This window comes from Podarcis gaigeae, assembly GCF_964106915.1.
Source record: "Podarcis gaigeae genome assembly, chromosome: 9".
NCBI lineage: Eukaryota > Metazoa > Chordata > Lepidosauria > Squamata > Lacertidae > Podarcis > Podarcis gaigeae.
In genome coordinates this window covers 64,971,551-64,999,075 of record NC_139685.1, presented here as the reverse complement: position 1 = coordinate 64,999,075, position 27,525 = coordinate 64,971,551, and the positions used below count along the sequence as shown (strand labels likewise).

Below are 27,525 nucleotides of genomic sequence, written 5' to 3'. Positions count from 1 at the left end.
TCAGAAGAGCAATAGTTTCTGATAATTTAATGTTCAGTTTATTCAGATACCTTCTGTATCTCTTAAGTGTCAGTGATAAAGCTTCCAGGGGACCTAAGATACACCCGCTATCTGCCTTTCAGCACTGAAGTTCCACCCAAATGAGAAATAAATGCACAAGCCAACAAATAAATGTATTTTATTACAATATTGCCAATTTCCACACAACATACCACACCACTTCATTCTGCATTTTGTCCACTGGATACCACAGACTAATACAAACCAGGTTTTAGAAGTGGCAGTGCAATAGTAAAGTGATAGAACTACATACAGAGAATCATTAAATAACTGTTTCTCCAAGAAACACAGTGTTGTTATGCCCATATTGTGCCTCAAAGCCAATCCCACCCACCATAAAATGTTTAGGCATAAAGCTTTAGCCATATACATTTCCCCCAAATTTTCCCTTGTGAGATGGGAAGTTGCAATTTTGTATGTAGCTGTGTTGAGGCAGCTCCCAAATCGCATACTCATCAAAATGCCCAATTTCATTTATGATAAAAGGATGCGGCACTGTTTCTTGCCTCGTGAGCTTTTGCCACAACAGAGGAAAGCTGCCTCAAGATGCTTGCTCTTAAAATACAGCTATATACTGTCTCACATGCAGAGCTCCATAGGTTGAGTGCTAAGTAACCAGAACAAAAGAATTTCAGTGCAGTTCTGACAAAGAACTGGGGGGGGGGGGAATAAAAAATAGACCCACTACATCAAATCAGGTAAATTAAATTTTAAATGGAAAAGACTGCAAATTAAGGAAACCTTCAACTAATGTACACACAAGTCTAATTTCATTTTTCCTTCAGGCTGCCCAATAGAAATATTTAGCATGATTTAACAACTGTACTCTCCTCTAAGTTAACAATAGAACAAGACACACTTAAACCACTAGAGAAAGGCTTGATCCATTCCAAAACACTAGCTCTCCCACCAGGAAGGGAAAGGGGGTATGGAAATGAACCAGCATGGCTTAAGACTACAAACCTTTCCTTATGTACTGCTTCTTCTTCAAGGAGCTCACACAGTGAGATGCTGGGTGCCAACCTATTTCCACAACTTCATACAATATTAAACCTTTCACCTGGATCTCTGCAGATATTCACCCAGGGACAAAGTCGCCATCTGACAGGGATCCACAAAGGTTCCTCCATCCTGCGGTGGCATTGCAGTATCGGGCCCCAAGTGAGATAACTTCTTTGGGAAATGACTTGCAATGATTGTTTTGAATATAAAGTGAGCATACATGCACACGCGACACATACGTAAGAAAAAACAAAACTGAAAAACCTACCCCTTTCATTACCATTAAGGCAAATTTATTTTCTGGCTTTGCAAACTAACCAGAAAAGTCCATTCAAGGTGAGCAGCACAAGATGACCAGCTTCTGAATGATTTACTGAATGATTGTCCCAAAAGTCACATGAGAAATCTGAAAATGGAATGGTCCAGGATTCAGATGCAAGGTTGGAAACTGAAGTAAAAGTCAGTAACCTCAAGAAAAACAGACAAAGGCGATTCATAAACAGCAGGAGAGTGGACACAAAAATCCCTTTAGCTCAGTGGTTTCCAACCAGTGTGCCGTGGTACCCTGGGGTGCCTTGAATGATGGTTGGGGTGCCGTGGGCAAAAGTGGCCTCTGTCTCTCTCTCCTTCCCTCTGATGCCCTCTCACATCTCTGCCTTCCAAAGGTTTGTGTGGCTGTTTGTTGCAGCAGCCCTGGCTACAATCTCCCCAGGCAAATGGAGCCTCTGGGGCTGGTTGCCAGGAGCTGAGGTGGCCTTGGAGTAAGCAAGCAAGTGGGCAAGGGAGCTCAGCTAGCCAGTCCGCCAGCTCTTGCTGTTGCAAATAGGCAAACAAGTTGGAAGCCTGGCAGGCAGCCAGGCGCTGTGCTGACCTTTCTTGTGCTTACTGTGTGCAAGGCCTACCTGAGAGGTGAGTGCCCAGTGCTGAAGGTGAGTCCTTTCCACCATGCAGGCCCAGCAGCACCCACTGCTGTCATTGCTGCCTCCCAAAATAAGCTGCTGGTCTCACGTTCACCTTTGGCCAGTTTCCATTGGGCCACTAAGCCTGGGGGCACCCTCTTCCTGTGGGGCAGTGTGAGGAGGCACCTCTCTTTGGGGCAGGGGGAGAGCTCAGAGATTAGGGGCAGCAGTAGCAGCTTCCCAGAGGACTCCCAAGGAGAGGAGGCTGAGGGAACACGCCACAAGGGAGGGCATTTGAAAAAAGGGCGAGAGGCTGCCAGCTCTGTAGGCAAGAGGTGACATAACTGGGCTCCTGAGCCCCACAGGGGTGCCACAGAAAGAATGTAGTTGGCCTAGGGAGCTGTGGATTCAAAAAGGTTAAAAACCTCTGCTTTAGCTCTTAGGATGAAATGAAGATGGTTCAATAAGCAATATATTTCACCTTGTTACAACATTACCAGCAACCACTATTTTTTCATAATCCTTGATCCAGACAGTTCATGATCCTTGTTTCTACTGTACAATTTTCAACAAGGAAGCAGAATGTTCTGTTACAAACCGATTCATCTGTGTTGCCTGAGCAAACAAAACTGGCATCAAATGCAGTTTCTGAAAACCAAGATATCAGAACACCAGAATCTCTCAAGTGTTGTTCAAGTCAATTTCCTAATTAACACTTTTCAGGAGTTTGGAGTTTTCCAGGCTTTTATGGGTCTGCATAGTGTTACAACTGTAGAACACATTTACACATAAAGTCAAGAGTTTTTAAACAGAATGTATGCAAGTCTTAAAGGATTCTCTAGATAACTGTGATAATTGTAAGTGTACCAACTTTTGAGGACAAATCCCAGTCATTTGAAATATACAGACAAAAGGTTCTCCAACATCTTTGGCAGTTATAAGATGCTTAAAAAGAAGTCCCCACATCTCTGTTACTATGAAAACACTGGGGGACGTGTTCTAAGCCAGACCAACCTGTTGCCTTCCAAATGTTGGACCCAAACACCCATTGGCGTCAGCAGAATGGACAATGATCAGGAATGATGAGAGTTGTAGTCAAACATCTGGAAAGACACAGGTTCCTCACTCCTGTACTAAACAACTGGTGAGGATATATTTGCGAACTTAGAGCTACATGCATGAGCTAGAATGAGCCCTGGAAATGCCGTGGATTTCCCTTGTGGCCAGAACATCATTCCTTGCATCTCAACTGGTCCTGTTTTCCAAAGCACTGGTTTATCACAAACTCTTGTGAATTTCAAGATAAGCCAGATTCTTATGAAGGTGGTTTGTTTAACTAGGATTTGAGAGAAATCAGGATCCCTGGTCCAGATGAGAAGAAAGGCTGAGATTCAGGGAAAGTGAAGCTAAACATTGCCCAAGACCAAGGAGAGAGGAAGGAAAAGAAGGCCAAGGATGCACTGAACTTGATTCAGCTCATGCATGTAATGCTAAATCATGGTTTGCTACCAGGTATGAACATGAACAAGTTCTATAAATAAAAAAAGCTTTTGAGCATCTACACATACTGCTTTTAAATAAAATCAAAATGTCTTTGCACAAAGGTTGTAAAGTATTGCGGCATTTCACAAAGTCTTCAATTTTACATGCAATCCACCACATTGCTGGACCCTTGACCCACGTCGCGGATCTGGCTGCCAAGGCAGGCACACACGGCCACACCGGCCCCAGCTCTGCAGTGAGACACGGAACCAACAAGCTCCCACCTGAGAAAGAATGAAAGAGGAAAAAATGAATACAAGGGGCGTTAGCAATGCAACTGGCACGTCAAATATCTTAAAGTGAAAAAAGCTTAGCTACACCTCTACACAGCTTAGCGTGACAAAATCTCTTATAAGGTGCTAATTTTGAAAATTGCTTCTATTTTATTTTTGTAACTATTTATGGGTTCTACCACCACCCATGAAGGAAACTTTGGTGAAGAAGTAAATGCTGGTCCATTTGCACTTAAATAGCAAGACTAGGCACAGGAGAGTGTTTAGCTTCCCATGCACAAAAAGAGCAATAGTTCAAGGCCAAATATAATTTTAAAACAAGATTTTTATAAATGCTTATACCTGTCTAAGAATGATGAATGAGTTTTGGGGTACATTTTTCCTACCATCTCTGTCAAAATTCCTGCTTTTCTGCTTCCTAGACTCATCCATTACAACAGGTCTGTCCAAAAAAACACCCTCCTTTTCACTTGTACATTTGCTAATCCCCTAGAATGAATACCAAGTCTAATAACTGCTTGGTGGCAGCTGCAATAGAGAAAGTGTGACTTTAGCATCAACCACACAGATTTTCCCTACTTTTCATAGAATCATGGAATTGTAGCATTGGAAGGGACATCTAGTCCAACCCACTGCCATGAAGGAAACTCAACTAAAGCATCCATGACAGATGGCCATCCAAACTTTGTTTAAAAATCTCCAAGAAAGGAGAGTCCACCACCTCTTGTGGGATTCCCCCCCTTTCTTGTAACTTGAATCCATTGGTTCACGTCTCATCCAGCATAAAGACCTAGCTCTGTCAAAGCCAGAATCAAAGTTACCTGTTCACCACAGGATCAAAGGCTTCCACTGTGTTCAGGTAAGCATTTCCATTATGCCCTCCAACAGCAAAGATTTTGCCCATTAACGTTGCTATGCCAACTCCACCCCGAGGCGTCGTAAGCTCCGCTACGTATTCCCACTTGTTGCTGCGAGGGTCAAATCGTTCAACAGAGCTCAGTGGAGAATTGTCATCAAAGCCACCTGCGTCAAGGCATATATATACACAAGTGAAGCATGAAATCTTCTCTCACTATGCAATAGTTTTATCACAAGCTGTTCTGCGGAGCAAAGCTACAGGATGCATAGTGACCCAGTAATTCAAACAGTGCAAAAAAATACAATGGAGCTGCTATTTGACCTAAAAGCCCGCAATTCTTATAAAGCTAAAGCCTAGTCCATCGTTAGCATGATCTGTAAGCAAGTGTACCTCAACATTAGTAAGAAGAGGAGCCCGAGGTTTATGTCTAGTAGTGCACTGTTGTCTTGAAAAAAGGTAGCTTGTTTATCACAAAATACAGTATTGTCCACAGCCAGCGACGAAAATACTTAAAATCCAGTGTAATCATTTGATGATGTTTTTTCAAACACTTACAGCAAAGCTACAAGAAGATGAGTTAAGCACATGGATAACTGTCTAGGTGCTACTCACCTACCACATATAGGCAGCCATGGAGTTCACTAACCCCATTGCCAGCTCTTCGCTGACCCATTTCTTTCACTTCTATCCATTTATCTAGATGAGGATCATACTTTTCCACACTGGAGAGAGAAGCTACACCATCATTTCCACCAACAGCATATACATGGTTCTGAAAAGAGGAAAGATCAAATGAATGTTCTATCCAACAGTCAGGCCCAAGGGTGAATTAGGTGCGTTACTGCAGCAAAAATCAAGATGTGTCCCTTCTGCTCTCACAATGTATAAAGAAAGAGTTGTCAACCAGCTTGCTAGGCAGCAGCAGTCTATCCCCAAGGATAAAATTTTGAGCACCATATAATCATTGCCAACACAACAGCGAGCTTTCAATCCAATTTACTAGATGAGTTTTCAGGTTTCAAAATTATCGTCTGTGGATATTACTTATTTTATACTTGCCAAAGTTATACTGTACTTATATTATTTAATTCTATTTAGTAAATATAGTCTTTTTATCAATTACCCCTCCAAAAAAACCGAAAAATCCTCTGGGCAACATGCAAAAACAATAAAATGAATTAAAACAGCAAGATCCACATTAACAACTTTCTATATAACAAGACTTAGCACAAAAAAACCCTGCAATCAGGTAAATACTGCAATGAACAACACTTAATAACAAGACTTTGGTTGTAGATTGCTTAGGGTTGCCTTCGGCAAGATAATAATAATACATATATATTAAAAAAACTTGACAAAGTTCCACAGAGTTAAATAACTATTTTAAGACACAGAATAATGACAGAAATTAAAAATAGTTTTTTGTTTTTTATTTTTGATGATGATGATAATAATAATTTATTATTTGTACCCCGCCCATCTGGCTGGGTTTCCCCAGCCACTCTGGGCGGCTTCCACAAAGACCAAAAATACACTAAGCTCCAAGCAAATGACACCAAGCAAAGACATCCCATTTTCACTGAAGAGTTCTATATGACATTTCTGTGCCGATGCCCTTTGAATGCTAATAAAAAAACCAGAGTCGCTTACCACAAGAGCCACAGAGCCAACACCTCCCCGGGGCGTATTCATAGGTGCTACAGCACTCCACTGATCAGATTCAATGTCGTATCTCTCCACATCACTGAAGCAAGTGTTATCATCCAGTCCCCCAATAGCATAAATGGGGCCTCCAAGAGAAGCCAGAGCAATCCCTCTCCTAATAAAGTAACACAATTAGTTATCAGACTACATAATCTTAAAACAAACTGACAAAGTGAGTTACAAACTGGCAAAGTGAGTTACTAGGTATCATTAGCTCTACCTCACTTTGGCAACTTTTCAAGAATACCAAGGTTAATAAAACCCCAAGCGTAAACCACAAATGGAAGCTTCTTTCCCAATCAAAGAGACCTTAAGCAGTGAATAACATTTAAAATGTTTCTTCAAGTTATTGCAAGAATGATTGAAAGAATTAAAGAACAGATTTTGGACTCTAGAACATTTGCAGGTTTGTAATTCTGTCAATTTTCTTTAATTTTTTTCAACCACACTAATCACCAGATAATAATATTCAACGACAACATGAAGGTTTAACAGATCAGTGAACTGCAAGTTTTGACATAAATTCTTTCTTGCTGTATGCTGGCAAGGGCTAATTTTCTACATACAAAAGCCCCATTCATTCATGTATTCAATCAACACATGAGGAATGAAGTGTGGCACATGCAGTACCACCAGCAGCAGCTTCCCTGCCCTTTTCAGCTCTAGCTCTGCTTTCTCACTTCAAGTAGAAAGGTCTGAATGGGTATTTTGCGTATGTTGGAAAGTCCATTCCACTCAATGCTGGAAGGTCAGGGGTGAAGATGGCATAGATGTCCTCATGCCTCCTCCACACTTTATTCCCCCATGTTTCTTTGAAGGCCTAAATTCAGTTTTAATTTCCATTTTGCCATTATCAGTCTATTCCAAACTCTCAAAAGAATATAAAGAATCCTCTTATATTGGAGATTTCCAACAGCTTCACAAAACACTCTATTTACAATTACCTCAGCTAAAATAACAACTTTGATTCTTTTTCTAATTTATTTTGTTCCTTCCCCACTTCTGTTTTTCACCTTACGTGCTCATCACATATTTTTTATGTCCACTATTCACCTTCTGTGTTGCATCTTACTTTGGACTGCAGGCATTGGCAATGACTAGTTACTTGTTCTATGTACAGCCTATCTGATGTATACCTCAATAAACGGTAATGCATTCCACATGAATCTACTTCTTTAACAACAACAAAACAGAATGTTCATGCCATGTTTGTATACCTTTTGGTATTCATTGATGCTTTCATCATCCATTTATTTGTGAGAGGATCAAACATTTCCATGCTGCCCAGATGTTCATTTCCATCATGTCCGCCCACTGCATAAACTTTACCTGAAACATATAAAATTTTCTGGTCAGACAAACTAGGCTAATTCCTTAAAGTATTTCCTATGGCCATCTAGTATGATATCAAGAAGACAAGATGTGAAACAGCTGCTTCCGAGGTCTTAGCTCACACATAATCACTGAGCTGCACTAGTGAAATTATACACATTTTTTTGCCACTCTATTATACATATTCCATTACTGCTATAGCGTAATGTCTACAATATTTTTTTTCTGTAAAGAAATCTGCATCATATTATCTAAAGATCAGGGGAAAATAATAGTCTCAGGGACCTGATGATACTTTATAGTTCTAGGATACAAAGGCAGCCTTAAAAGGCAGCAGCTTTAAATCTTTTCTAATTTAAGATGCAATGCTATTTACTAGTACAGTAAATAGTTCCTAGTGTTGAATTCAGTGGTAGGTACTGTGGCTAGACTCAAGCTGTGAGTTATATTTTTAGTACTAGAGAGGACATTTCATTGGGCAGAAACCCAGAACACAAAACCAGTTGACTGCAAAACAGAAACAATCGCATCTTTTTATTGCAAGAAGCCAACTACTATTTCTCAGCTATTTTGTATACAAAGGCTGTAATTTTGGTTGATGGAATGGCTGAGTCATTAACTTCAACAAAGTATAAAGCAATTTTAGAGCAGAGATTTCTTTTTACCAACCTCCCACAGAGATTACACCCACATGCCTCCTCCTACTGTTCATTTCAGGGCCAAAAAACCAGCTGTTCTTATTTATAGAGTAGCATTCAATGCTGCGAAATGGGTCGCCAGATCCACCACGACCACCAACACAGAAAAGGACACCTAACAGAAAACATACAACAAAAGTCACAAACACCTCATTTCTTAAGAACGTCAGTATTCATCACACAAAATTCACAGGGTGGCAAAGTACAGAATGCTGCACATAGCACACATTAAAAGTCCTGTTAAAACTAAATAGTAGAAACTGGTCTGTTTGGTTGGCTTAGTGTTATTTACTGTTTTCAATGTTCAACACTGACAATTTGTCATTCAACAGCAACAGTTCCACCCTGCTTCAACTTAGGATGAACTGGGTTGAGGCTTCAACACAGACTGAGAGGGAAGTCAGAGCTGGAATAGACAAGTCACCCAATCAAGGTTTGTGGAAAGATCCACAAAAGTTAATAACCCCTTAAAATGTTCAATAGCCTCCCTATTCACATGCATTTTTGACAGCTCAACATAAAGAAAACCAGCTTGCTTCAACTTGCAGGAGGCTATCTGCCTACAGCAATTCTAACTCACCATGGACTTCCAGGCAAGTGGCTCCTTAACAAGCCTGTTTTTAGTCCATTCACAATCCCAACATAGCCATTTCCGAGCTTGGGAGGAGAGGGGGTTGCGGCCTACCCCCTCCCACACACGCGGGGGCTGGCCTTTTGCCCCCGCGAGAACCAGGGAATCCCTGGGCGTGCCTTCGACCCTGTCCGCCAATCGGTGGACTGGGGAGGCGTGGCCTAGCCTATTTAAGGCCAGGCACGCCCGGGGACCACCCTCTTTCCCCTTTCCAGCTGAGCGGTTTTTCCCATCCCACCCACCCTTTAGGCTTAGCTAGCTATGACCTTGCTATGGACTCCGGTTGGTCGCCACAAGGGGCCTGGTAGGAATTTTTCCAATTTGGCACACTTCCAGCCTTTTGGTTTTTTCGCCTACCTCGTAGCAAACGTCACAACTTCCACGGTATTCACGGTTAGGCATTGGCAGGGGTTAATTGTTATACAAATGAATGGGGGGGAAGGAAGCGCCATCACCTTCCACCAATGAAAAGGGTAGTCCGGTAAAGGACTCCGGGTGGCGTTGCCTTGTCCGAAACCTAGGGAGGTAAGGGCTCCCGGCATGCCCCCGAGCGGTGACACCCGTGGGATCCTAGTTGGCGTACTTCAACAGGACTCCCACGGCTTGTGGATAATCCTTCCCGGTCTCCATGCCGGGTAGTCGATAGGAGCCAATGCCTAAGGCCAATACCTTTCAGTTCTGTAATCAATAAAGTTGTGGCCTTTTCATGCCCATTAAATAATCATGCCCACACCTTAAATAATGTGTCCAGTGTCTTCATTTCACATGGGAGAGGGGACATGCCATGCAACCCTCTCCACTTTAAAGAGATACATGTTTTTGGCCAACACCACCACAGGCAACGTTCACTACACTGCTTCAAGATTCCTATAGAGCACATCGCTTCAGATGACTGAAGTAAACAACAAAAACCGGGCAAAGCCCAGCTCCTTTAAGGTGGGAGTTTTTGTTATCAATTGCAATGGAGGCAGATTATATGTTATGTTGAAAACATACATATTTGAAGAAGTGTGCATGCACACCAAAGCTCATACCAATAACAAACTTAGTTGGTCTCTAAGGTGCTACTGGAAGGAATTTTGTTGTTGTTGTTGAAAACTGTTCTCCATCATTCAAATGCATTAATGTATCCAAGGACTGTACATTGGGACTGTTAGGCTGTAATACATACTGTTCAATACAAGAAATTTAGCACCTCAGTTGAGACAGTATTCCATGGTTTAGCATTCAAATCAGAGGCTCATGCCAAGGCAATGCTATACCATTGTGAAACAACCTTTTGTGTAGATACAGATTCTCCCTCCCCCCACACAAAGTGAATTGAAAAAGCTACACCCTAAGGCACTTAAATAAAATGACACGGCTTACTAATGTTATGCTGTGTACAAATTCATTTATGTTGTCTTTTACTATTCTACCATGAATACTTACACCTCTGTATTACAGAATAGACTTTTTGTGAGTTTCTAAAACACTGGTGCCTCAGAAACTAGTTACCTGCTGTGCGTTTCCTTGGTGTTGTCCGTACAGAATACTCAAAATCTGGCACGGTATGACTACTTAAGTGAAGGTGGTAGTTCCTTGCTTCATCCAGCAAGTCCCGACATTTTAGGTTCTGCTTGACAATTTCTTCTTTTGCCACTACTCCCATGAGAAAACAAATGGGTAACAGTGGTAGGCGCACCTAGGAGAATGGAGATTATGGGTGGTCAGCTGAACCAATAGTAACAGTTCTCAGCAATTACAAGGCAAGCCTCCAGAGACATTATGGAGAACATCGTGATCCTCTATTTGCCTTGTTCAGTATGGTCAATCTGCATCTGTATGGCCTACAACTGAACCCAGTATGTATGTCCTATGTCTTCACTAGAGAGAGATCCAGAAGATGAAAAAACAAGATTCCATTTAGCTGTAACAACAGTGACATTCCTCCATGTGTATAGCTGCTGTGAACCCTGACATATCCTACTTACACACACATTGTGATTACTTGCTGCCTGCACTTTTGAACTATGACTGACATGCATAAAATATTTAATCTCTCCACAAATCAATGCTGCTCATGCATTCAGCTGCAAGTCATCAAATAATGTGTGGTGACAAGATGCAGATGTGTGTGACCTGGCTCTGAGATGGAAAGTAACCGAATTTGCTTTTGAGAAACCCGTAGTTTTCAGGGATTTAACAGAAGTGACCCCAACTTCAATTTGTCACAAAGAATGCATAAGAGAAAAATTGTCTTAAGTGTCAATCTTTTTGGAGAACAAAAAAGTGATCCAGTTCTAATGTGATGAACCAGTATAATCACCCCACAGATCACCCCACCTCTGCATATTATGAGACACCAATAGATTTAGTTACTCCATTCTCATCTGGTCCTTACCTGAGCAACTATTTCATCTAACCATGTAGCATGATGCTGTGGATTGGCCAGAAGCCATTTAATAGCAGCACCATAAACCTGCTTTTCACTTTCAATGCTCAGGTCACTGGAAGACAACAGTTTATGAAGGTGCTGAGGCGACACACTCACAAAATCTTCACATTCCACCACTTCAGCAAAATGTTCACATGCATAGCGATCGGCCATATCCATCAAGTCAATACGATTGTGGCTCTCCGCAAAGGATCTCACTGCCAGGCAATTTGAAGGATGGAAGTGTAGTTTCATGTATTCACAGCAAGCTTTGGCCACTACCTCTACCTGAAGAATGCAGGCCGCATATAAGAGAGGCTGGACATTGTCTACCGTCAGAGTCAGTCGAGATGAATAGACAAATTTGACCAAATCTTCTATGGCGTCACCATCAAAGTCTTTGATCTCGATCAATCTCTGTTTAGCTTCTGCCATTTCAGAAAGGAACATGGCTCGGAAGTATGGAATAACACAAGCCAGGACAAGCTTGTGACAGGAGATCAACTTCGAACCCACCTGTGGGATAACATACATTTATATTAATAGAGTTAATTGTTTTACCTTAATACAAAGAAGCTGTGGTCTCGAATTCTAAAGATGTAGTAACGTATTTTAAAAATTATTAGCATTAATCAAATCCAGAAGTGCAAAGGGGTATTGACCTCAGAACTATCAAGAACATTGAATAAACAGAAAATTGACTAACAACACAACTCAGATCAATGACAATTTTCTGTATAGATTAGTATACATGTATGGTACTGTTGTAAGAGTCATAACATTTTATTGAAAAGTCTCCATCAAGTATTTATATAAATTTGAAAGATAAATTATATTGATCACAGTATCACAACCTTATTTGTATTGATGAACATTTCAGCAATGAATATGCAGTCCATATTCAGTTGTTAAACCTACTTTTTGCTTTAACTGCAAGAGAAAATCATTTTTCATTGGTCCCACTTTCAACTAGCTTAATGATAGAGTTCCATCCCTGAATTATTTCTAGTAGTTTTATCCAGTCATCTCAATTAGCTGTTCTTTTAATAATCCACAGCCACAGCAATCTAATGCAGCCAAAACAGTTTCTTGCCAAGAAATGATGAAAAGCAATTAGCTGTACATGACTTTAGACAATGTGCTGCCATGAAAAAAGGACAGACATCACTATGCTGGGTCAATTTTGCTGCATTACAAGGCTAGTGGATCTGTGTGTACAATTTGACCATGGAAAAGGCAATGCAACCACTTTGGCTATCTACCACTAGATTAGTAACAAATGACCAATATTCATACACAAACCCTAAAGCAGGAGGAAGGGCAGGATATAAATGGAATAAAATAAATGTGCTATTTCAGTACAGAAATGGAAAAATGGGTTTGCACTGGATAGTCAACCCGGCTGAAAATATTTGTGCCTTATATGATTTTAAAGATTAACTATCAATTGAAAATAAGGATATGAGTCTAATGAAAGTTTACATTTTATGATCCAGCAGTCTTTAGGTTCCATATTAAAGAAGTTAGCTTCCCCCACCCAGCTGTTTTTCTTAAATTTGCAGGATGTGTTTTCAGGTACAAAAATCCTCTTGATAATATTTTCTATTAATCAACCTTTTCTCTTCTGCAAAGATTAGTTTCACTGTCAAAAAATGTCAATTTGAGTTGTATGAACAAGCATTCTGGCTTACAAACTCTTATTTAAACAAGTCAGAATCAACCCACAACTCAATGGTAGCTTACTTTGAAACTTACCAGAGTTTGTTGTAACCTAGATTTCTGGTTTATTTGTTTCAAATAATAACTGACACCTATCACCACATGTAAGTCCCCCTTCCTGTTGTGCAAGAGGAGGGGGGAAGCGTGCAATCTTGATAACAGCAGTAGTTTTTAGTGTGAAAAGGATAAAAAACTGCAATATCTCTTTGCAAAACAAAGGAGAAGGCTTCTGACACAAAAGCATGGAGGCAACTCTTCCAAGGGTTCATCCCACAGTTCTCTTGTAATGTTAAAGATCAAGGTCACAGCTATATATTGCTGATAAGAGTTCAAGCATGCACTGAACTGAGCATGTATAGTGGGTTTTTAAAGAACAGTGGTACTTTGGGTTACAAATGCTTCAGGTTACAAACTCTGCTAACCCGGAAGTAGTACCTCGGGTTGAGAACTTTGCCCCTGGATGAGAACGGAAATTTCACGGTGCCGGCACGGTGGCAGCATGAGGCACTATTAGCAAAAGCGTACCTCAGGTTAAGAATGGTTTCAGATTAAGAATGGACCTCCGGAACAAATTAAGTTCCTAACCCAAGGTACCACTGAACTAGGCAGTCCTTCAAATTTATTTATTAATTTATTTATTTATTTATTTATTTATTTAAATAATTTATAAACCACTTTGTTTAAAAATCTTTAAGCAACATACAAGAATACAACATAAAAATGGTAAAATTGTATCATGAAAAGAGATACAATATAAAAAGCACTAAAACAGGAATGTGCTACAGGAAATGGGCTCCAAGTCATCCTTTTGCCTAGGAGAAACTTTCTAATCATCTGTGGTAACCAGGCAATATATAGCTGTGACCTTGATCTTTCACATTACAAGAGAACTGTGGGATGAACCCTTGGAAGAGTTGCCTCCATGCCACTGTTGCAATTGCCTGCAGGGCACCTAAGAGAAGAAGAAGAAGATAAGGACAAAATATGTAGTAAACCTAGGCTGCCTGAAACCCATTAACTAAGCAGCTGGGCTCTCAGGGCATTTTTGTGGATACAGTCATACCTCGGGATAAATACGCTTCAGGATAAGTATTTTCGAGTTGCGCTCTGTGGCGACCCGGAAGTAACGGAGCGCATTACTTCCGGGTTTCACTGCTCGCGCATGTACTCCCATTCCAATACACCCATACCCACACACTCTGTTATAGGAGAAGCAAGAGGGGACAGTAGCAACTTAGTCCACCTCAAATTGTTATCCCCAATATTAGGGCTTTTCCCACTAGAAGAGGATGGCAATTACTACTTACTTGGGAGAAAGTGAAGAGGTACACTTAGAAACCTGGAAACACCACTGGGATTGGCTAACCCACAGCCTACCCTTGGTGTTCAGCAACCTCGTAAGGAAGAGAATGTTAAGACCAGGCTTGCATATATGACATTATCTGAACAAGATGGCAGCCATGTCACATCAGCTGAGTGGGTTTATATAGGTACTGTGGCCTTTTACAATAATAGGGGGGGGGGACTTTGAAATTTGAGTTCAAGTCCATAAATTTAGCACAATCACACTCTCCCTACAAGCACCAAATAGTCTGCTGACTTGCAGCATTTCGAGGAAGAGTTTGGGTTAAAGGGAAGACAACACTGCATGGCACTAACTCCCAAATGTTGTCAACATAAATGATGCAAAGCTAATATATTTTCTAGTGAATTAATACATAAACACACAAACCATTCTACACACAAAACACATACACACAAAGGAGGAAATATGGAATCAGCACCTTCAGCGTAACATCACAAAGCTCCCCAGCTTCATAGAATCGGAGGAGAGAGCTGTGAAAATCCTTCCAAGCGTCATTTGCTTCAAATACAAATGTTTCCTCTTCACCATCACTGTTCAAAGGTGACCTTTCCTGTGGCTGCTGCCTTCTGCCTTTTGCCACATGATGCTTTGCTTGCTCTGGGACCATAGAATCAGAAGCCATTAGCTGTTTTGTCTCCTTCCAGGTTTGTTCTCAGTCTCCATGAAAAAAAGCCACACACATCCTGCCAAGCAAATCAGGAAGAACATCCAGTCTTGAGTAGAACTGCCATTTTCTCACTACTAGAAGAAAATGAAAATAGATTAGGCGTTTTCCTCCGTCAAGCCCTTGAAACACCATTGGTTGAAGTTCGCTGCCAACTATTATTCTGTCTCTTCAAAAGACCAAGGCAATAAAATCAAGAAGGCAACTTCTAAGTCACTATCAGGATGGGAACGTAGGCTTGGACCTCAAGTTGCTCATCCATTCATGTGTGAGAGTGAATGACTTCTACCAACTTTCCCCCTACATCCATAATCTTCCATGCCTTCCCAAACCTGCAAGAGAGGATTTTCAGGGGGCTGCAGAAGTAAAGAAAATGGTGGAAGTGGCAGTCTAGGAACATGGGCTCTATTGATTCATGGAAGGAAGGTTAGGATCCAAGCCACTGCTAGTACATTTCCACAATGAGTTAGAACCAAGCAACTGTGAGCAACAGGAGGAAAACAAGCCTAAATGTGCACAATGCTGTAAAAGGAAAGGTTGACGGATTTAGTTTCACTTGTATTGAGTTCTAGTATACAGTGCAAAAGATACAAATCTTCTGGAACAATATGGCCCGTAGCATAAAGGTTGGGTGGGCTGCAGGAAGGAGAAATACTAAAGTTGGGACACCCTCCAACTGCCTTTCTATTCTATTCATTCTATTCTATTTCTATTCATACATCTATTCATACAGGGAACCTTTGGGTCAAAGCCAAAGTAACAAACTACAGTTCTAAATATCACAAAATCCTTTTTGGCATAGTTAAGGAAGTTCTCTCAAAGTATATATAATCTGTTGGTTTTTTTATTGTTCAATTTGCTTTGCATCTAAGGAAGATTAAAGATACCTTCCTGTGCACAACTGAACTGTACCACTTGCAGATTAAAGTTTTATTATTCACTCATGGCTTCTTAAATCAGGCCATTATTATTTAAGTTGTACCATTTACACCTGAGAGATATAGTACCCACTTTACTCAGTTCAATGGCAAACGTTTGTGTGACAAATCGTGCCATTCTACAGCCAGAGATTTTTTAAAGGATGCTTTATCAATATCAATACTTTTATCTGAGGAATTTTCAGAAAAGTTACTATGTTTAGTAGATGCTTATATAGCTCCAACAACATACAGTACATGGAGCTTCACAGAGTGAAACTTACAGCTGACACAAAAAGCTTAGAATAAAAAATTACAATGGTGAGCCCCCCCAAAATTCATGGTATGTGTGATGACTATATGTACAGCCTTAAAAAGGAAACAATGTTATAGACACAGCCTGTCTTTAACATATTTGCTTCATCCCTGATTTATTACATACTGGCCAACTTCAGGGAGGGAGGACTGTAGTGTGACAAAATAACAGGAGGGTCCACAGGCCCAGTTACAGCATTAAATCTTATCTGCCGTTTTTCCTGTCTCTCCTGCTCTGTACTACTGCTGTTTGGTCCTGAGTTCTGCAGACCAAATACTACAGCAAGGCCACGATACATCAGTGCACGGGAGAGGGAAAGAGACTGGATACACATTTACTGCAGCATAGACAATGTGCAATTGAATGACACACTTTCACACTGTGGACTTCAGGTGCACTTCCCAAAGAGGCTGTACATTTTTCAATATATTTATGACAGGCTTCTACAAGAAGCCTGCACAAGGCAGCTTGCAATTAAAACATTAACTGACAAGACAACTCAAGTACTGGGGTCACCCCCCCAAAAAAAAAGCTTGGCAGGTCCACTTAAAGGCCATAAGCAGGGGGAGGCCAAGTTGAGTTCTCACAGGAGGAAATTCCACAAATGAAAAATCTGTGTTCTTTCTTTCCACCAACAGGATCAACCTTATCACACCTCCAAGGCCAATCTTAAAAGATTTGACCAGTTGAGTCTGGGCAGTCTTTCAAATAAACTGTTCCCAAACCATTCAGGGTTTTAAGAGTTAGTATCAGCACTTTAAACTGAGCATGGAAACAAATGCATAAGCTGATGCAAATTGATGCAATATGATCAAACTGCTTTGGACTGAAGTACTGTACACCACACTCAGTTTTCAGTGTGTATGGAAAACAGAAGTACATTCTCTAAGTGAGGAACTAAATGAAGATCTGCTCTCAACATGGAAAACTACATAAAAACATTTCATGGTTATAGTCATAGCCCAGAGCATTGTGATTAATGGCACTGATGTTATGCACCTGGAAATCGGGAAGTCTTGCTTAGTTATGAAAATTGATGCTTAAACTGTAGTATCCACTGCATAAGGGTATTAGACTATCTCAGGGCCGGAGCTTTGAGTCCCACATTGGCCAAGATTTCTGCACTGCAGGGGGTTGCACTAAATGACCCCCCCAGCTCTACAACTCTATTATTCTATTCAAGTGAAATGTAATGTAAGCAGCAATGACAGAAGACAAAAAGCAGCAGGGATTATAATAACATAACAATATGCAAAATTGTATCCAAAAATATAGCAAGAACCCATCTATGGAATGTGTGATGTTTCTGACCCAAATAACCACTGTATTTTACAGAATTCACTAACCAGTAAGCACATCATCAGTCTGTAAAGGAAACAAACCTGAGCAGCACCAGGAAACATTAGCTGAAAGAAAATTAGTAAAATGTTCAAATTATATGTGTCTACAGTGCTGTGTAATTTTCCCTCCTCTTTATGCATTTCCTCCATTTATGTTTCATTTTCTAAAACCGAGACTCGTAAATGTGCACTTCACATTTAAACCTAGTTCTTGATTTTTTCATTTCCTTCCCCCTCTCATATCTGCTCTGCCCTTCACCAGTTTCACGCATTTCTACATTCTTCCTTCTGCTCTATTTCACTCGGACGACAAGGGAAAAGAGAACCAGCTTTTATCCTAACAACCAAGGAACACCCCCTCAGCTCAGCAAAAGCAGAATCAATTGCATTCCGCCAACTCCATCATCATCACCAACAGCAGCAGCATCACCTCTCGCACCCAAGGAAAACCACGTGCAAAAAACAACCCCCCCCCCCCAGGATTAGCACCCTGACGACCCCTTCCTTCTCAAGGAGCGGTGCCCCTGCCTTAAAAACACCCCTCCCTCCTCCCCATCTATAACTTGGACCAGCCCCAAGAACTGCTTTACCCTACCAGGACTAAAACCAGAAACCCATAAATGAATGCTTGCGAGTTGCTGCTGTTGTTTTTTTTTAAACGGGGCATTTCTTCTGAGCATGCACAGAGTGCTACTTATGAGCAACCCTCAAATATACAGGACTGAGGGAGCACGCCTTGCTGTAGCCCACCTTCCACAGCCCCCTTCTGCCTCTCTCCTTCCTCGGCTCCAGCCTCCTTACCACGCCAATTCTCTACCTCCCTCCTTGGTGCAGCCAGGGCAGTTGCACCTCAGCAGCCGTTACCTCCGGCGCGCACGCTCCCTACCTTCCGCGCGCGAAGCCCAAAACATACACAAATACACACACACAGAGAGAGAGGCATATATGCACGGAGGACGCGGCCAACAGCGCATGCGCCCAGCCCGGAGCCGACGGAGATGTATCTGGAGGGAGGGAGGGGGGGGCGTGTCAAGGAAGCGCAGCGAGCCGGGTGAGAGGAGGAGGAGCGAGGAGATGGGGACCGCGCGCATGCGCTGCAGAGCTCTGGGCTCGAGCGCAAACCCGTGGGCTGCGCGCGCAAGCTCTCCTTATGGCCGTTAACGCCCCCCCCCCCCGGCCTCCTGGAGAGAGAGAGAGAGAGACGCTCGCCTGAGGGGAGGGGGAAAATACTGTTTTTCTGCGCATGCGTCGAGTATGTACGCCTCACTAGCTCGAAACGCTGCGAGGTTGTCCGTCTTTGTATGTCGTTTCCTCTGCTGCGTTTTAAGTCAGTCCACGGAATTCAATGGGATTTACAGCTTTAAATCTTTCACGCTTAGTCGGGTGGATGGGATACACGCCCCCTCCCCCGCCCCGTGTCAGACGTTTGAAACGTTTCCTCTGTTGCCACACATTTTGGTTTAAATCGAGAGTGAATCGGCTTGGGCAAAGGGAAAACACATCAAAACTCAAGTGTTTCATAATAAAATAAGAGAAGGTTGCATTTATATCCCACCTTTTCTCCTCCCAAGGAGTTCAAAGTGGTGTATACTTACCATCCTCACAACAACCCGGTGAGGTAGGCTAGGCTGGGAGGCAGCAACTGGCCCATGTGATGGTGAGCTTTCATGACCGAGTGGGGGATTTGAACCCTGGTCTCCTCCAGGTCCCAGTCCAACACTTGAACCACTACAACCACACATAGGGATTGTGCCTGTCCATTTGACCTGTCCAATAACTTGTATAACTAAGAACTAGTGTCAGCATTTGCTTTTTTTCCTCCTCCCTCTCACTGACTTTCCTTTTCGTGTTGTGTCTTTTTGATGGTAAACGTGATAGCAGGGATTGTCAGGTTACTATAATTGCAACCTGCTCTTGAGAGCCTTTCTCCAGCTCCAAATAATAGCCTGCTCCAAATAATAGCATTTAATTGGTACTTTATATTCATATTTTCATTATTGGGGGCTGTGGTGATGAGGGATTAGGCTTGTATGACCACATAGACGCAGATATCTACTTTGCCTACCCCTTTCCCTCTCTTATGGTGCTGAGTTCCAGATTTTAGAATTTCTACCTTAATGGGATTACGAGTTTTTGAAAAGAGTTAAGCACCCTTTTACCAAAGCACCACATCCCCAGTTCCCAAGGCAGCTCTGTGGGCCTTCTAATTAGCGCACTAAAAATAGGAGGGATGGTCTGGTTTATCCAGTTTCTTATGCCTGTGTCTGCAGACAACTTGGAATCTTTGTTGAGCTATTTGGACCAAACTGGTGAAGTGGGTGTGTGGAAATATGATCCTCTTCAGTCACATACACTCTTGTCAATCTGTACAGACACCAGTGGCCTAGGGTGAAAAGCAGGCACTCTGAGCATAGAGCAGATGCAAGGCAGATGCATGTTGGAAGATGCTTTTGTCAGGTTGTATCTCCATTCAAATATCACCTAACTCACCATAGCTGTGATACGATATTATAGGCAGCTTCTACAGCTTCTTGAGACAGGGTTATACAGCCATATAACTAGGCCACCAGGGGCTGTCTTAAGCATATCCGGCGCCGTAGTGCAAAACTCCCTCCGGCGCCCCACCACCCATTTCCCAGAGTTTTTTAGGGAGGACGGTGCTGCTGGCTGGGCTGGAGGAGACGGGCAGTGGCTGGAGGGTGGTTCCTCCGGCAGGGAAGAGGCAGAGGCTGGACGCGGCACCTCCTGGCTCAGATGGCTGCTTCATGCCGCAGTGGCCACAGCAGACAGAGGCTCCAGGCGTGGCACTGCTTCGGCATGGCATGGCATGGCGGAGGCGGGCGGGGGTGGCGAGCTGATGTCAGGAGGTGCCGCGTCCAGCCTCCGCCTCTTCCCTGGCGCCCTCCAGAACTTGGCGCCCTGGCACCCTGCGCCACTTGCCTCTATGGGTAAGGCGCCCCTGCTAGTAACCTATTTTTTGCTAGTTTCTTGGGTCACCACACATCAGAACCGAGAGCCCTGCTCATTCCAGCCAGGCCAGCATCCTCTCTACTACAGTGACCAGCATCTTTTTCAACCCATGGACCACTTTCCGTTCCTGAACAACCTTCCGATGGCCATAAGGTAGATGGTGTCATAAGCAAAAGTGAGAAGAGCAACAAATGCATATTTTACTTGCACACACATTTCTGTCCTCCATCCAGACAAATGAAAGGCTTTATCTCAAGGACACATTCCAGCCAGGGGCATACTTAGAGGTTGGGCAGGCTGGTGTCCTCTAAGGGTGCAAAAATCGCTCCACTCTGCCTCAAAGTGGCCAGGATCCAGCCTGACAGTATTGCAGCAACCTTACAGGGCCCTCTCCCCAGTCAGTCAGCAGCCCTGTTAGAAATATGAGCAAGGCTCAGAGGGAAGAAAGAGCCTAGGTACGCTTCTGGTCACTGGTGGCACACAAAAGGCAAAAGGCAATGAAAAGCAAACTTTTAGCGTTTTTGCATCATGGTCTCCCCTGGCTTTGGAGGTCCAGATACATCTCCTTGCCAAGGGTGCAAGGGAGCCTAGGTATACCTTTGATTCTAGCCAGGCAAAAAATACTAAAGCACTTGGGGTGTGAAAGAGGTCCAGTGAGGGGTGATGCTTGGGAAAAGTTCCAAAAGATAAAGATTTGAGCTTTCCCACTCCTGAAACTCCCCACATGAGCTAGAATGTTTTCAGAAAGCTCACAACCAGGGCATCAAGGCAATAGCTCTTCCCTGCTGTTTTCCCCACAACTGGTTAAAAGTAGTAACCTTTTCCTTTTTGTTCTTCAAGGTGCAGTTACTGTGCCTAATGCCTAATTCAGCTATTGACTATTGGCAGGGTGAACAGTTGCTAGCAAGCTTTTTGCACAACAAGCACCTGATCTGGAACTGTCTATCTGAACAGCAAGAATTTGGAATTGCCCCACCAGTTCCCTTGCAGACCTACAAACACTTAACAGTGCCAGTTTTAGAACTACCAGCCTGCTCTTGCCTTACTTAAAGTAGAGGTGTCTGCGCCCTCCTTTATATATAGTCACTCTAGCAGGAAGTGAAAGATTTTTCAGAGCACAGGCAGAAAAGGTGTGAAAAGGGAAATGGAGACTCTTTCTTTATGAGCAATGTGAATGGCCCACTTAAGCAATCTGAGCAATGTCTACTGTACAGGAAAAGCAGGAATTTGCACCTAGTTAACAATAGGCAAGCTGAGCCTATTTTTGCTCTGACATTTCCAGCTGACTCTGCCATGCACAACTGCTATATGTGACTCCTCTCAAACAGTAGGCACAGCTGACATGAATGACCCTGGTTTTAGTGTCCTATACCTTCTCAGTTGCTGAAGAATGCTGGGAGGTCACAGGAAGTAACAGTGGCCCACGGACAAAGCTAATCCTTACATGCCGCTTCCCATTCCTGTTCAGGAACCATGAAAGGAATGTTACCGTTCTTATTGTTGGTCCATTAGCTCAGCAAATATTTATTTGAATGGTAGCATTTGGGGGATGCTGACTCTTGTCACAAAATGTTAGCCAGTTCTGTCTGAGCACCTACGAATAAAACTTATTTAGATATACAAGACCTGCAAGAAAGAAGAAACAGGTTGTCGTGTGGAGTGCAGCTGTTCAAAGTGTCCAGCCAGTCATGCCCTCTTCAGGATACTCCATTCCATTCTATTACACACAAACTTTCTGCTTAGGGGTTTGTTTATTATTATTTTTTTGTACTTCTGAAAACTTGCCTATTGAACATTAGTGAGGCACCAAAGCTATATATTGTTTTAGATGCCTACTAAGACTTCTGTTTATTCCAGCAAGCCCACCCAGACATGTAATATAGTTATGTATACGTACTTGTTTTTAAAAATTTTCTGATTTGCTCTGTGTATTATTGATAGTTCTTTTATATATAACACAGGAAGCCATTATGAAGCAATGGATCAACTGTTGTATCAAATGTTACCAATATGACTTTGTCATGTCAGTCCCAAGATTATCAATAATATAGTCACAGAAACCAATATAAGCATGCTTTGATTTCCATTACTGAAGTTAGATCACACCTGAAATCTAAAAAAAAGTTGTTTAGTGATGACTGTTAGGAGCTGCTGATATCAGGTTAAACTTGTTTTTGTTCCAAACTCAGGCTTTTGTTAGTTATTTGAAAGGATTGTTTGATACTGTAAGAAAGAAGCATTTGTGCAAAGTGTGATTTTTAGCCAGAAAAGCTTCACACATGCACTCAGAAGCTTATTTATTTTTTGTCTGCATGATACACTTGTAAGAGCGGTATGACGCATGTGCAATTGGATTAATCATGCATATTTTTAGAATACCTTTCCATCTAGAGATTGGTCTGAGGGTACGTTATGTTGTTACATTGCATAAGCTGTCTGATGCAGAAAGATCACAGAGTTTTCTTAGCCCAAATATCTTGGTTTTCTTTTTTGAAGTCAAGCTTTGGTAACTCTGCCTATGTCCTTTTAGCTTAGTCTAGTGGAACTACATTAATTTACATAACTGAGGGAAGCATGCAGTGGTTGCGTTCACACATCACCACGTTTGCTGCCAATCTGCAAAGCACTCTTGCTTGCTTGCTGCCAGCTAGTGAGCAGGAGCAATAAACCACTATAAAACCAAAAATCTGAATCCAAGGTTTGGTCTTGGCTTACCAGTCATGGTTTGTGAATGAGTGTCTCCACTTTAGATATATATATGTGTGTGTGTGTGTGTGTGTGTGTGTGTATATATATATATATATATATATATATATATATATATATATTGTCCAGTAGCACCTTAGAGACCAACTAAGTTTGTTCTTGGTATGAGCTTTTGTGTGCATGCACAATTCTTCACACCTACCTGAATCGTCTTCAGCTACCTACCTGAATCTGTCTCCACTTTAATCCAGGATGTGTGGAATGGCGAGCTGCTTCCTTTAGTGTGTGTTAGCCTTGCTTTTGTGCCTGCTTCTTCTCCCATTGTGTGGTGCGTTGCATTTAGGTCAGTAAACCAACAGGGCATCTTTGGCTACGGGTGTCCTTGTGGAGCTAGTGGTACATTCTCCTAACTGGAAATAAAGTGTGCAAGTGCACGCACAGTTGGACACCGCTGGCTTTTCTTCCCATGTGCTTGGGTGCATGTGACATAAAACCTTTCCTTGGTAGGAGAAAGACATAGTGGTGGGGCACCATTCCATAGTTCACCTCAGGTCACAAAATGTGTTGGGCTGACTCAGGGTTAATCCCATTCCCTAGGAAGGAGGAGCAAAACTGGAGCAATCTGAGCACAGGTTGAAACGTTACCTTTCTATTGAGGCTTTTGCTGGTTATTGGTTCCAACCATTCATTGTAAAAACAATTCTGACTATCAATAGTGCTTGTTTAATTTATAATATTTTAATGCATTCTGTTGTATTAAGGTTGTGAAAAGTATGAGATGTTTGCCTAAGAGACACTATATAAATACTTTTTATAAATAAATACGCTATATAAATACTTTTTATAAATATTTTTTAATGAATAACTTGGAAGGCCCTCCAGACGTTGTTTGATGCCAGCTCACATCAGCTTCAGCCAACAACAGGTGTGATCGGTATGGTGGTGCAACAACATCTAGAGAGAAACAGACTCCCCATCCTTGAGTTACAGGGACATTTGTCAGGGCAAACAAGGCACAATTTTATGGAACAAAGTCTATGATGTATCAAGATGGATCAAAGTCAAACAAATAACAGGACCATGAAAAGGTCAGAAGCAAATCTGAACGACCGGGAGGAGGAATTACCATCAATGTCAATAAAGGGCAGCTTGTGGAGAAACAGGAAATTGTTCAGAAAAGAGAGCACCAATACTCAGCATTTTGTAATCTTTAACCTGGGAGGGGAAATCTGTGGCCCTCCAAACATGGCTGAAATTAAACTCCCATAATCTTTGATCACTTACCATGTTGGCTGGGGTTGATGGGAGAAACACACATTCCTCATTCCTCCTTTGCACACATGTTTCCTAATGCTCCCCTTCAATTTAAGGCTTAGGATGAGGTTTAATTTAGTTGAAATAGGAAGGAGAGAGGAAAGACTTGTCTGTTGGTTATACTACAGAGCACTTAATCACCTCTCAGCCCACACCCCTTGGAGATGAAAAAGTGCATTCAGATTTGGCCCACCTAGCACCACAGTGAAAATGCTGACAGGCAGAATGAAGGACTGGCATATTTTTCTCCCTTCCCTGAAGCCCAGCCTTCAAAACAAACAAAGGCATACTTTGCCCAGCTTGGTTGCTATAGTGAATCCATGGAAACAGCTGCACCCCTTAGATGCAGGCAGAAACTGAAAGCTGCCGCTGTAGCATGCCATCAGAAGCCTACTGATGCCTGCCTGACACTCTGACCACATGCATCTTTTGTTGTCCTTTAGTCGTTTAGTCGTGTCCGACTCTTTGTGACCCCATGGACCAGAGCATGCCAGGCACTCCTGTCTTCCACTGCCTCCCGCAGTTTGGTCAAACTCATGCTGGTAGCTTCGAGAACATTGTCCAAACATCTCGTCCTCTGTCATCCCCTTCTCCTTGTGCCCTCCATCTTTCCCAACATCAGGGTCTTTTCCAGGGAGTCTTCTCTTCTCCTGAGGTAACCAAAGTATTGGAGCCTCAGCTTCAGGATCTGTCCTTCCAGAGGGCACTCAGGACTGATTTCCTTAAGAATGGAGAGGTTTGATCTTCTTGCAGTCCATGGGACTCTCAAGAGTCTCCTCCAGCACCATAATTCAAAAGCATCAATTCTTCGGTGATCAGCCTTCTTCATGGTCCAGCTCTCACTTCCATACATCACTACTGGGAAAACCATAGCTTTAACTATACGGAGCTTTGTTGGCAAGGTGATGTCTCTGCTTTTTAAGATGCTGTCTAGGTTTGTCATCGCTTTTCTCCCAAGAAGGAGGCATCTTTTAATTTTGTGACTATTGTCACCATCTGCAGTGATCATGGACATACATCTTTTGTTGTTGTTGTTGTTTAGTCATTTAGTCGTGTCTGACTCTTCGTGACCCCATGGACCAGAGCACGCCAGGCACTCCTGTCTTCCACTGCCTCCCGCATGCATCTTTAAAGGTAAAGGTAAAGGTACCCCTGCCCGTACGGGCCAGTCTTGCCAGACTCTGGGGTTGTGCGCCCATCTCACTCAAGAGGCCAGGGGCCAGCGCTGTCCGAAGACACTTCCGGGTCACGTGGCCAGCGTGACAAAGCTGCATCTGGCGAGCCAGAGCCGCACACGGAAACGCTGTTTACCTTCCCGCTGCTAAGCGGTCCCTATTTATCTACTTGCACCCGGAGGTGCTTTCGAACTGCTAGGTTGGCAGGCGCTGGGACCGAGCAGCGGGAGCGCACCCCGCCGCAGGGATTCGAACCGCCGACCTTTCGATCGGCAAGTCCTAGGCGTTGAGGCTTTAACCCACAGCGCCACCTGCGTCCCCATGCATCTTTACTCTAAAGCAAATCTTGCTGAACTCTGTGGTGCTTGCTCCCAGGTAAATGTCCATCAGAATGCATCTGTAGTGGGTGGCACATTTACACAGATGGACTGAGAGCTGCTCCTGGTCTTGTGTTCATATGGATTTCAGGCCACTGATGGGAAAGATAAGCTTGGGTGCATGTTACCTGCATCATTACAACAACCAATAAACCCTGATTTTGTTTACTCACCTGCTGTGGCCATTAGCTGATCCTAAATGCAAACAAGGTCTTAACACTTCTGCTTTTGTTTTGTTCTCACTCTGCATTTCCCAGGCTTTCCATGTGGAATGCAGTTTTAATGACACTGCAAAATGTCAACCAGCTGGGAGTGTTCTGCCCTTGGTCTTTACTACTCATTTGGTGTCTTGTTATGTAAATATTACACAAACCCCTTGACAACTAGCAATCTTCAGCAAAGGACTGGGTGGGTTAGTTCGACTCAAGATGCAAAAGGCAGCTGTCACACAACCCCAATCATTTAAGCTCCCTGGTCAATTTCAAAACCTCCCTTGTTTGTAGAAGGCTATCATTTTTTCAACGCAGATTGTAAGTAAAGAGTGCCATCTACTGGCTCTAAGATTTCCCAGAAATCAGGAATAAGTATATACACCTGCAGGCACAGCTTCTTCTTCCAGATTGTCATGTGAACTTTGGCCCTAAGATATGTTAAAAGGCAATAATGATGTGCATTGATTTTTGAACAAGTGTTCTATATTTCCCATATTTGGAGAGATAAATTGCTTTTCTGAAAAAAACCCTGGTTTGTATGAACAACGTTTTGCTCCAACAGTCTGTAAAGCAATCTGAGCTCACAGGCAAGCCTATCAAATTCAGGGTTTTCTTAATTTCTCAGTTTTTGAATTCTAAATTCAGTTCTCCACATTTCTGTATCAATTTGCATTTTTAAAAAATGGCCTAATGAAAATTGTCCATATTTTTGTTCAAATTATACACATTTTGTATGCGGTTTTACCTAATATACACATTTTTGTAAAGCAATGTTATGCCATTTTCACTCATATATGTATTTATATGAACTGTTTATACTGGTATATGCATTTTTATACACATTACTTGGCTAGAGAGTTCGGATAAGTGTGCACTTTGAAGGATGACTGCATTTCAGTTTGTATATTGTTTCTTAAAGTGTGGATCTGGTATTATGAAGATGATGTATAGATGGTATTTGACTCCTGTAAAATTAGCAAAGATGTATCATAATTGTGATAATACATGTTGGAAATGTAAAGAAAAGGAAGGAACATTCTTTCATATGTGGTGGACCTGCCCCAAGGTGAAAG

At 42.4% G+C, this 27,525-nt stretch overlaps 1 protein-coding gene across 14 annotated transcripts; it reads right to left on the bottom strand.

The window, feature by feature from the left end:
* Positions 1–163: 163 nt before the first annotated feature.
* Positions 164–25,175, bottom strand: KLHL8 (kelch like family member 8). 14 transcript variants are annotated; one of them, XM_083756566.1, is made up of 11 exons: positions 24,659–25,175; positions 23,600–23,784; positions 14,880–15,202; positions 11,344–11,892; positions 10,458–10,644; positions 8,301–8,444; positions 7,517–7,628; positions 6,246–6,414; positions 5,208–5,367; positions 4,558–4,759; positions 164–3,727 (listed from the first exon to the last, which is right to left on the bottom strand). In XM_083756566.1, the coding sequence occupies exons 3-11, from the start codon at positions 15,081–15,083 to the stop codon at positions 3,604–3,606; spliced, it is 1,851 nt and encodes a 616-aa protein (XP_083612692.1). In that variant the 5' UTR covers positions 15,084–15,202; positions 23,600–23,784; positions 24,659–25,175; the 3' UTR covers positions 164–3,603. The 14 variants fall into 14 exon arrangements, 12 of the variants coding, with proteins under 12 accessions (XP_083612692.1, XP_083612689.1, XP_083612687.1 ...); XR_014568347.1 differs by lacking the exons at positions 23,600–23,784; positions 24,659–25,175 and adding an exon at positions 18,626–18,678 and having other exon boundaries at positions 5,212–5,367; positions 14,880–15,199; XR_014568348.1 differs by lacking the exons at positions 23,600–23,784; positions 24,659–25,175 and adding an exon at positions 18,500–18,628 and having other exon boundaries at positions 5,212–5,367; positions 14,880–15,199.
* Between the last annotated feature and the right edge of the window lie 2,350 nt (positions 25,176–27,525).

Excerpts from the sequence above, each read along its gene's own strand:
- KLHL8 (XM_083756566.1), bottom strand. The coding sequence starts at position 15,083 with ATGGCTTCTGATTCTATGGTCCCAGAGCAAGCAAAGCATCATGTGGCA. Across the intron at positions 6,415-7,516 it reads GCATCAATGAATACCAAAAG|GAGAGGGATTGCTCTGGCTT; the intron begins GTATACAAACAT and ends TTACTTTATTAG. Across the intron at positions 4,760-5,207 it reads TGGCTGCCTATATGTGGTAG|GTGGCTTTGATGACAATTCT; the intron begins GTGAGTAGCACC and ends GCCTTGACGCAG.